Source organism: Prunus dulcis, chromosome 4 (genome assembly GCF_902201215.1).
Source record: "Prunus dulcis chromosome 4, ALMONDv2, whole genome shotgun sequence".
Lineage (NCBI taxonomy): Eukaryota > Viridiplantae > Streptophyta > Magnoliopsida > Rosales > Rosaceae > Prunus > Prunus dulcis.
Genome location: NC_047653.1, coordinates 6,308,586 through 6,320,121, shown reverse-complemented (window position 1 = coordinate 6,320,121; position 11,536 = coordinate 6,308,586). Strand labels below are relative to the sequence as shown.

The window sequence follows — 11,536 nt, the reverse complement described above, 5'->3', positions numbered from 1 at the left end:
AGAAAATAACTGCTTGAAAGAAAACTCTGAAATTTTGATACGATCAAGCTAAGTGACTCAAGAACGTCCTCCAACTGGAATTACTCCAAAATTCCTCCATTTGATTATGTTTTGCTCCAGAGAGAGTCGAAAGTCCTATATTGGAAATATAATTCAAAGTATCAAAATTCTTCCAAAATATTAACCAAAATATACTAAGAATGAGGTTAAATATATAATATAAAATATGTCCATCAATTACAATCAAGTGATGTCACAAAACAGAAGCTCACTATCTAATTGCATATGAAGTAAAAGTAAAAGCGGTACCATTAGTGTCCTCAGAGTTAGCAGTAACCTCCTCGCCATCTGTATTCTCTTTGGAAAGCTCCCTTCTTTTAGAAACGGCTTCTTCTTCTGAACTGCAACTATTAAGGCACTGAACATACTGAAAACATAGACATAGAAACAAATTGTTATAAAAGACTACTGATTTCAGCTAAAAGCTAGCTAGTATAAAGTTATAAACTCTTTCTTTTATGTACATATAGCAAAAGCATTAATAATGAAGCATTAATAATTGATACGAGAACACTAGGATAAGATGTTAACAACAGGTGTCACTTTTAATTTAAGGAAATGGGTTCCAAAACAGAAGAGAAAGCAACTAGAGATTGGGAACCAAAATAGGAAGCACAGGACATCACCCGCAATCTTCCTAAAATTCTCTCTCCTTTGCTCATCACCTCACTGAGCTTCCTCTGTTCCTTTTGCAAGAATCAATGGCGGTGGCAGGTGATAAGGGCATTTGGACATCCAGGAAGTACACCTCATCCCAAAAGAATATCCCGTGATCATGAAGATGCGTATAATCGTCTCCTTGGTCAGCTTCCATGTCCAAAGTTGGATCAACCCGTCAAGCTTTCTACGAGCTTCCCTCGCCAATACCTCATCCTGCTTCAAAAACATTGCCAGCTCCTCATCCTCAGCGGCTTCTGCTTCAGCTGCAGCAGCATACCCTGCGCTTTGGAGGTATTCAGCTCGAAAATACTTTGTCCAGAAGTCTTTTTCTGTCGTCTTGCTGGGGAGCAAGAAACGCCTGGTGAACAGATGGTTTCAGGGCAAAAATCTGATACTTTATCTCGGGAGTCAAAACTAAAAGTAACCTTGTTCGTCCTGCCATCCGTCATGGGTTTGGTGTCCATTATCATTGAGCTTTTAAAACCAACCCGTAGCTTCAGCTTCGGGTTGCTATCTCCATAATCGCCAAACTTCTTCCTAGCTGCCCAGAACTCAGCTTCTGTCAAGACACCACCACTAATTACATACTGCACATGAAGCTTCTCCAATTCACTGTCTTCTTGTAATAGCTTCATACGGTGCATTATTTCTGTTGTACTGATTTAGGCCAATTACCCCTAGCAATGTATACAAACTCATATAAAAGGCCTTGCTTGTCGGAGCTTCCCCTTCGAAGTCCTCATTGAGATTTGGGCTGGTTGCTGTTCAAGTGCGTGTGCAGGCAATGGTGTTCCACGTTTCGAGAAGCCAAGTTCATTGCAAAACATAGGGTTCGGGCCAGCACTCTGCGACTTCCTCATCGATACAAATGGAATTTTTACTCTTTAGTCGATCATAACGATGAAAATTTCGAGCTTATCAACGATTCTTGTGGCTTCTTTTTGGAGCAGTGTCCTGGTTCTAAAGTTCTCTGTATCAGGATTTTTGCAATGCACCAAGTACTCTACTTGCCATATCAATTGTGTGAACCCAGCACAATGGGTTTTGTTTTCAATTTATCGACTGGTGAGTGTAAAGTGGGGTGTTTTTGGCATGAATGACTCAGGTTTTAAAGTTCTAACAGTTGGAAGTGATTGCCAATGGAGACACCTGAAGCTCCCCCACCAAAATAAAACCAACAGGTAGGACGCATCGTTTACAACCAAACCAAACTGAAGGGGCCGCTCGGTGGACACTATTATTAGAGATCGACAAGATTCGTTCCTAGAAGTTCAGTCTCTTGATCTTTGGACTGAATGCTTCTTCACTACTAGACTGCCCCATGGAGTTTTCGGAGACTTGAAAAAAGTTTTTGTTTTCCCTTGGAACCACCGTCTGGCTGTTGGTGAGATAATAGAGGAAGCCCTTGATGTATTGGTATTAGAAGACTTCAAGGAGCATAAATAAGATCGTAGTTCCCTTGAAATTTTTACAGGACAATCCAGGTTTGAAGAATCAAATTTTGTCAGTCAGGGTTATTTTTGTTAAACTTGAGTTGCGGGGAGTGGAAAGTCTTCTTTTGTATGATATGAAAACGGAGACAATTACATGGATCGCAAAAGGGCTCGGGAATGAACCCAATTTACTGACTGGCAAGCAACATTTTGCTCCTCTTAATCACTTGATCTACAACCCCTTTGTATTGTTGCGAGTTGTCCCACGGTAGTAGATATCCACAAGATACAAGATAAGTGACTCTATATTTATCTTGGTATCCCACGGTAGACTGCTCTCAAACTCTTATTTCAAAAAACAAGACCCATTCCTTCTCATGGGTATTGTAGAATGTTGTGTCGTCTATGTTGACATTGGTTAATAGAAGCAAAAGATATCAACAATGAAAATAGTGATCCCCAAAATTCAAAAATTTATTGGCGAGACATAAGCAAATCATAATCCATACAATATCAACCGCATAAGAGGATTCAATTCAACCAAACCAAAAGTGTCCGTTCCACCATCATGAACAAGTCTAAGTGATCCATAGATTGTGATTGTTGATCAACTTCCTTTTTTCTTTTCCTTTTTTTGGTCTCAAATTTTAATTTATCAACATTTGTTTATTTTAATTTATGTCCTTAAAAAAAATAATAATAATAATTTATGTCAAAAATTTAATGGAACACCTCCTCCTATCCCATGTAGGATTATTTTCGGATTATAGTTTCATATTCCAAGTAGGATATTGATTACTCTGCTACTTCTCACAAAATTAGATCTGTATACATACCTTCTCCTCTCCATCCCAGTGTATTTGCTATATGTTTTCTAGGTTATGGATTCTTTTGAGGAAGAAAATCAATCAAAGATGGCCAGTGAGCAATATTATATGTCGTTACATCCTGAAGTTCGATTTCAACCCAAAGATGAAGAACTGATTACACATTTCTTGAAGAGAAAAATCTCCGGCGATCCTCTCCCAATTAACATAATCATTGACGAATTGTCCTTCTATGAATACAGTCCTATCCAACTCTCACGTAAAATTTCTTTCGTTTCTTTCCGGTTGTTTTTTTTTTTTTGGTAGACTTCAAATTATGAGATAGCATTTTTGTTTTTCGTTCATAGAGATGTATGCGTTTGCAAACCAGAAAGAGATGTATTTCTTCACTCCAGTCGAACGGAAATTTACAGACTCTACTTTGCCACGACGCAAAGCTCGTAATGGGTATTGGATACCAACTAGTAAATATGAAAACATTGAACAAGGTACTCAGATAATTGGAGTGAAAAAGTCATTACGATTTTTTGCTGGGCGTCATAGGAACGCTTCAACAAAAACCAACTGGACTATGTTAGAGTATATAGCTGGGGGAACGGCAGCAGTATCACAAAGCCCTTATTTTGTGAGTAACTTCTTTCCTCACCACTAGTCCTAAACTATTTACGAAAGCACTTCTGCTGATAAGCGTTTTTACTAGAAGCGCCATTGCACACCTAATGTTCATTATGATGTCACACGTGTTTTACAATATTTCTCCTCACTTCACTTCAATATGCATGTATGATTAACTATATGCTTTTAATTCTACTGTGCAGTTGTATGATTGGGTTTTGTGCAAGGTTTATGAAGAAGAATTGAGTGCCAAGAAAGTACCAGAATCGAACAATCAAGGCAACGCTGCCGATGAAGAAGTTACTGGAGAGCAACTCCATCCCCATGTAGGTTTCTTTAATGATGGAAGTCAATGCGGGAACCAGTGTCCTTCAACAATTGCACTTTTTCTAAATCATTATAATAAATAATTCATTTTTGTATCTTATGTTCTTTGATCTGCAGATAAGAACTTCCCCCTTGGAAGATCTATTTGGAGCAAAAAAGAGGCGATGCTTGTCCAAGAAATATTCAGGCCAATTGCCCCTAACAATATGTACAAGCTCATATCGAAGGCCTTGCTTACCGGAGCTTCCCTTCGAAGTCGTCATTGAGATTTTGAGCCGGTTGCCTGTAGAGTCTGTACTAAGGTTCAAGTGTGTGTGCAGGCAATGGTGTTCCACGTTTCAAGAAGAAGATTTCATTGCAAAACATTGGGTTCGGGCCAGTCCTCTACGACTTCCTTATCGATACAGATGGGACTATAGCTATTCGGTCAGTTTTTATGAAGAAAATTTCAAGCTTATCGGTAATTCTTGCGGCTTGTTTTTGGAGAAAAATTATTCTTCGCAAGTTTTCCGTATTAGGAATTTTGCGATGCACCAAGTACTCTACTTGCCTCATGCGCTCAATGCATACATCAACACAATGTGTTTTGTTTTGAATTTATCGACTGGTGAGTGTAAAGTGGCATATTTTTATATCCAGGGGAATTTGGACGCTGAAGTAGGACTTAAAGTTTTAACAGTTGGAATTGATTGCCAATGGAGACCTCTGAAGCTCTCCAACCAAACTATATGGGGGCAACATGAAAAATATTTGCTGAAACGACATATTCTAAAGCCAAATCAGACTGAAGGGGCTGCTCATTATGTGGAAATCATTAGAGCTGGACAAGATTTATACCTAGAAGTTCAGTCTTTTGATCTTTGGACTGAATGTTTCGTCACTAGTAGACTGCCCGAGCGGGTGTTTGGAAACTTGGAAAAAGTTTTTGTGTTCAGTTGGAACCACCATTTGGCTGTTGGTGAGATTGTAGAGGAAGCCCTTAATATATTGGTGCTGGAAGACTTCAAGGACCATAAATGGAGTGAAAATAAGATCGTAGTTCCCTATAAATTTTTAAAGGACAATCCAAGTTTGAAGAATCAAATTTGGGCGCCAGTCAGAGTTATTTATGGTAAACTTGAGTTGCAGGGAGTGAAAAGTTTTCTTACTTATGATATGGAAAGGGAGATAATTACAAGGATCGAGGTCGGTAACGATCCTGACAGGGAACATTTTGCTTCACATAAACCCAGCCTCTTGACTTTTAAGGGGATGAGACCGAAAAGAGTTAGGTGCGATTAGAGTGAAGTATGATTTCACTCACTTACATAGTGCCCAAAGCCTCCTCAAGTTGGTGTTCAATCTTCTTATGGATTTTTTATGTTTTCTCTCTTTTGGAAATTTTATTGTTATCATCATCTTTTGCATATTGTTTCTTTTTTCCATTGACTAATTTGAATTAACCAGCCTATCCTTCCTCATATTATTTCGAATCTTACTGTATATATCGTGCAAGCTTCAAATTTGTATTATGATATGAACATAACTGGAGGGTGCCCCATGTGAACTAAAATCTTGCCTCTGGCTCTTTTGTTTACCAAGTTCTTTTTGTTCTTTTTATAAATAAAAAAAATAAAAGGTTAAGTATAACAGTTCAAAGATTATAGCAAAAGCATAAGGAAAAGAAAGAAAGTCCAACAAAAAGAAAGAGAGAGAGAGAGAGATGAAATGCCATTTCAGGGCTAAGTGTGACCTCAATCCTATTGGCAATTGGTTGATTCACTCATCTTATATTAGTATACTGCAGATGCAGAAAGTTGTGCTTTCTTTCTGTGTTGACATTGGTTAATCGAAGTAATAGGTATCAACTATCAACTTTCTTTCTTTGTCTCAGTTAGTTTTTTTGATACAAACGATATTCTATACTTTAATATAATATAAACTACAGAGAAGGGAATTTGAATTCGGGTGCAAAGTGGAGAGCACATCCAATCTAGCCAACTTGGCTAAAGCCCATGTGTAAGAACCCAAAACAAAATATCTAAAAAGAAAGAAAATATCTAAAAAGTAAGGAAAATATCTTTTAGCAAAAAGACAAGTTTGCCCTCGCATATTTTAATGGGAAAATTTTGACTTTTTAATCGAGAAAGAATTTGGGAATTTCGCTTACGCCATTGCGTAGAGCGCGGCGAAACGAGTTCGTAGACACGGAGTAGACCCGAATCGGAGCCGTAACGAAGAAGATATGGTCTAAAAATCGCGAAGGGCAAAATGGTAATTTGGCCAAAAAGTCAGATTTTTATACCCCCTCTCTCTCTCTCTCCCGTCACTTCTCTCTCTTCCCTCTCTCTCCCTCGCGTCGCACCCATGCCTTGCGCCCGTTCGACTTCCAGGCGACGGCCCGGCCACCACAGGCCGAGCCGATCTCCGCCGTGGGTACCTACGGGTCCGCCTCCGTGTCGCCGTCAAGACCTGACCGACCTCCACCCCGGGGCCGCCCTGAGTTGGCCGGAAAACCATGTTTTCCGACGGAGGTTCCTTCGAAGCCACCCGAACTTCCAGCTCAAAATTCTCCTTCGTTTCTCCACCAAATCGATCGAGTAAGGTATGGTTTCTCAGCTATTTTTCATGTTCTAGCTGATGGGTATATGGGCTTCGATCGATTGTAGCTCTAAGGGGTTCGATTTTCGACTTGAAATCTGGCCGGAACTTCGGCCGTTCGAAACTACTATTTCTGGTCACTTTTTTGGGGGTTGTCCAAGAACAAAAGTGACTCCAAATGGGGTGTTTTACCTAGGGTAGGAGTTTGGAGTCTTGGTTCCGAGATTTTTCGGCCACCCGAAATCGCTTTGGACACCCAAAGCTGCCCGCGCGTGCTGGAGCGCGTGGGCGAGGGTAGTGATGTAATTCTGTAAAGTTTTGTGACCCTCGTGTCGTCACGAGCATGTGGGATTTCGCGGATCTCGATTCGGAGTCCGTTTGAGCCCCGAACGGATTTTTCATATCGCGCGATCCGTGGGTGCAGTGTCGTTAAATAATCGGATCGCGCCGAATTTCGGATATGTCGGTCTACATGATGATAGGATCGTGTAGGATTCGACGGATTGCGAATCGGAGTCCCGGATACTCCGGAATCGCGAACCCTGGGGCTAGGGTTTGGATTTTAAGCGATAACGCGATTTTAGCTAATCCGACCGTCCGTTTCGGACCAAATTCGCGGAACATGGTTCCTTCTCTATGAGGAACCTTTAAAGAAGCCCAGATTTGTCATCGGAGGCCGTGGACCCACGGGGTCCTGGGTCGGCCGATCAGACAATTTATCGCTTAATTTAAGCATCGGGTCTTCCAGACTGATCTATGAGTCTAAAAAGTTAATGTGGGCTCAGGAGTAACTTGGATGTGAATGCACGTATTTCTAGGAGCAGGGGGCAGGGTGTTTAATTTAATTCTTTATTCAGCAGTTTATTAATTTAATATTTATGGATAATCAGGCAGCAGGAGCCCAACAGGACCGCCGAAAAGAACTTCACGAGGTCCAATTAGCTCGGACCATCTGTGAGTGGACTTTCTTTCATGAATGACTTTATATAAATGAGTTATATAGATGATTTTTATAAATAGATTTCATATATGATTTTATATTGATTTTATATAAATAAGTTTTTATAAATGAGTTTATTTGAATAAATTTCTTTATTGATCTTGAGTAAGCTTTATTATATTTCCGAGCATGATTAGTACAGAAATAGTTCCATAGTTTTGTGCTGCTTACGTACACATGCTAAAGAGTTATAGGAAAAAGAGTTTGAGGCTTATGACAGATGAAATAGCGGCACAACTTGAGATTTCATTTATTATTCCGATTTTTCTAAAGGAATTTATTTTAAACCCACCTCGTACCCATTTTCTTTGGTGATTACCCACAGTTGGACCGGTGTCTACGGACATCCAGTCCGATTTCAGTTTATGTCAGTGCACTTGACTTTGCCTCACGAGTTTCGGGGACGCTCGGACCGTGAGTGCCAGGATTTGCGGCTCGGCAGACTTGGTGTCCCGAGACCTGCCAGGATTGCGGCTCGGCTGACTCTGTGTCCCCGAGACCTGCCAGGATTGCGGATCAGGCTGACTACGGTCCCCTGCATCCTGCCAGAGCGACTCGAGCTGACTTGGTGTCATCGAGGAATCTGCCGGCGGGACAGGCTGATCATAGTCCCCTGATTTCGCCAGTTTGCGGCTCGGGTAGCCTGCGTGACACCCGAGACCTGCCAGGGAATTGACGGTTAAGACAGGGGTACAATTTGGTGGTATTTTCAAAGATTTTGAGTTTTCTTTATTTAATTATGATTTTCAGTTATTTTATATCAGCTTCTCTAATTTTTTTCAGGCATGGATACCTTTATATATATTTATTCAGTTATGCAAGGTTTGAGTACAGAGCTTTTATACAAGTTTGATTTCAGTATTTTATGCAAGCTTTGATTTCAATGCTTTTGTGCGAAACTTTTCGAACTTGAATGTGATTTATATAGAATGCCTTGAATTTAGTATGCGTTATATGGAGAGTACGTATTCAGTTTTATTTAACTATTTTACAATGGGGGTTATTATGGTTATAAAGTTATTTCTAAGAACCTTATTTTTGTCCACTCACATTTTCAACCTGTTTTTCGCCCCGAGGCCATAGAAGTGCGCCGGATCCACCACCGGGCCAATCAAAGCTTCCGCGTCATCCAGTAAGGTAGAGTTTTATAGAAAATCCTTAAAACCCTGAAACTTAGACAAATGCTCTGATATATAGTTGAAGTTGAAAAATAGGAGTTGAGATCTGTTATCTGAAAAATTCTGGCAGTTGGTGTGAATTTAATTGATTGTTTAACAGGTGGAAAATATTGGGTTTGGTCAAAATACAGGGGAGACTCTGCCGAATTTTCGGCAGAAGTCTAAGGGAGAGTTTAAAGCGAGAAGGGTAAGAAGGTCTTTTGTGCCCGACATTCGCCAGGTGTCGGACACGCATAGGGCTTGGCCCGAATTTCAAAGAGGAAATTGGGTCGGGTCTTGTCACCATGTCTCCTTCTGTGTCTCAAAATTTTAATTTATTATAATCTACATATGTCAGAAGAAAAAAATTGTGGAAATATTATTGTCATCCTTGAATTTGTTATTTGGTTTTCTGTGTGTAATTGGTTTCCAGTTTTTATTATTTTCCCATTTAGTTTTCTATTCCTAGTAGAATTGGGAAATATTATTTTCCTATGTCTAGTAATATTGGCATTTTTCTCCGTACTTCTCACAAAATTAGATCCTTATTAAATTAAAGACCTCCTCCTATCCCCAGTGTATTTGCTATTTTTTAGGGCTATGGATTCTTTTGAGGAAGAAAATCAATCAATGACGAGTGTAAAGTGACATGTTTTTATCGACTGGTGAGTGTAAAGTGGCATGTTTTTATTGCAAGAGAGCAGACTTGAAGGGTGAAGCAGGTTTTAAAGAAGTGATCACGAAGGGCGACCCCTGAAGCACAGCAACAAAACCGACATATCGCTGCTGAGGCAGCGTGTGCCGGAACAACAGTGCTTAGGGCCAAATCAGATTGCAGGGGCTGCTCTGCTCAGACGGTGGAAGTTATTAGAGATGGACAAGATTTGTTCGTTGAAGTTCAGTCTCTTGATCTTTGGACTGAATGCCACTTCACTACCAGAGTGCCCCAGGGAGTGTTTGGAAACTTGGAAAAAGTTTGTGCTTTCCTTTGGAACCAACGTCTGGCCGTTGCTGATATAGCAGGGGGGAAGCCCTTAATGTGTTGGTTTTCGAAGATGCGGGGGCTAGGAGCCAGGAGCCAGGAGCCAGGCGCCAGGCGCCAGGCGTGTGGCCCATTTTTTATAGGGAAATAGCCCTAAATGCCACCAATTTTATAATTGTAACTGAAAATACCATCCCTTTTCAATTTTTGTACAACTATCATCTATAAATATAAAATTATTGTACCCTTATTGCTATTTCCCAAAAATAAAGGTCCAGCCCTTCCGTCATCTAGGGTTTAGATTGCCAATTCCCCAATCAAAACACCACCCCAATCCTGATTCAAATTACACCAATATTTCTGTAATTCGGCGGTAAAATCATCATGGGGAAGAACGACTTCCTAACCCCAAAGGCAATTGCCAATCGGATCAAGGCCAAGGGACTTCAGAAGCTTCGATGGTACTGCCAGATGTGCCAGAAGCAATGTCGAGACGAAAACGGCTTCAAATGCCACTGCATGAGCGAAAGCCACCAGCGACAGATGCAGATCTTCGGCGAAAACTCTAATCGCATAGTCGATGGCTACTCCGAGGAGTTCGAGCAAAGTTTTCTCGATTTGATGAAACGAAGCCACCGGTTCAGCCGTATCGCCGCCACCGTGGTCTACAACGAGTACATCAACGACCGCCACCATGTTCATATGAATTCGACTGAGTGGGCCACGATAACCGAGTTCGTGAAGCACTTGGGGAGGACGGGTAAGTGTAAGGTTGAGGAGACGCCAAAGGGTTGGTTCATTACTTATATCGATAGAGATTCGGAAACCCTTTTCAAGGAGAGGTTGAAGAACTTTGTATTTTAACTTTGTATATTATATGGAAATTCACACTGCATATAGCATCTGAATATGCAGATTCATTCATCATTGCGGACATTGTTTAGAGCTGAACACATGTGGGAGCTCTCCCACTTTTGGGCACTGATGCATGAAGCAATGGATTATTTTTTTCCTTCAGGAAATTTTACTACCATTTAAGAGGTTTTATTTCTTCTCAATAGTCATTCCTGGGTAAACAAATATTTCTTGTGTGCTTTTATGGTAGGTAGTTTGGGGTTTCTTTGGTATGAATAATATGATTTCTTTTTTGGGTATATGAGACTTCTTTGACTCACTCTGTTGCCTGCATTCTTTTTCAGTTGGTTGTGGGGTTGAGTCTTCACCCAGTTGATGTCTGAAAGTAGGTGCTTGGTAATGGAAAAGTTGAAAAGCATATTAATGTGGGATGAGATACTAGGTACAGCAATAGAGGTGTTAGGATAGTTGTGTTGTGTCCTCGTCCAACTGCTGCCTCTCAAGATTGATTTTGCAAAGTTGGTATGAAAAATTCTTTATGTCAAATCATACCTGCCTATTATGTATGCCCTGGTTCTTTTGACACCAGTCTAGAGCCTCTGTGAATGGTTTTCTGTTTGTGGAAACCAACGGTTCTCATTGCACATGTATTCCATGGTTATGTTTCCAATATTTTTATGCACTGTTACACGGTTCTTTTTGCAATACATATTTTCTGTGGATGAACAAGTTGGGGATTGGCACTTGTACATCCTTTTCCATTATTATGTATTAGGGTTGAGAGAAATAGCTGTATTTACAATGGAAAGATGCACAAAGAGGCTAGTAGCTATGAGTTATTAAGTGGGAAATAGCTTAAAATGCCACCTTTTTTTATAATTTTAATTAAAAATACCATCCCTTCCCAATTTTTTTACAACTACCACCTATAAATACATTTTTATTGTGGTTTTTCAGAAATTAGGTTCTCTCTCAATTCTCTTGCCTCTATCTCTCTCTTCGGCCCTTCTCTCTCCAGATCAATCAGAATTCGGATCAAC

The 11,536-nt window shown here is 40.3% G+C and overlaps 1 protein-coding gene and 1 pseudogene across 4 annotated transcripts; one reads left to right on the top strand and one right to left on the bottom strand.

Moving 5' to 3' along the window:
- Nucleotides 1-271: 271 nt before the first annotated feature.
- LOC117625189 lies at nt 272-1,364 on the bottom strand (annotated as a pseudogene).
- An 8,553-nt stretch (nt 1,365-9,917) lies between these two features.
- LOC117626718 (KIN17-like protein) lies at nt 9,918-11,536 on the top strand. 4 transcript variants are annotated; one of them, XR_004585617.1, is made up of 3 exons: nt 9,918-10,401; nt 10,557-10,682; nt 11,454-11,536. XR_004585617.1 is itself a non-coding variant. In XM_034358532.1 (2 exons), the coding sequence occupies exons 1-2, from the start codon at nt 10,026-10,028 to the stop codon at nt 10,870-10,872; spliced, it is 408 nt and encodes a 135-aa protein (XP_034214423.1). In that variant the 5' UTR covers nt 9,918-10,025; the 3' UTR covers nt 10,873-11,263. The 4 variants fall into 4 exon arrangements, 2 of the variants coding, with proteins under 2 accessions (XP_034214423.1, XP_034214424.1); XR_004585616.1 differs by lacking the exon at nt 11,454-11,536 and adding an exon at nt 10,841-11,263; XM_034358532.1 differs by lacking the exons at nt 10,557-10,682; nt 11,454-11,536 and adding an exon at nt 10,841-11,263.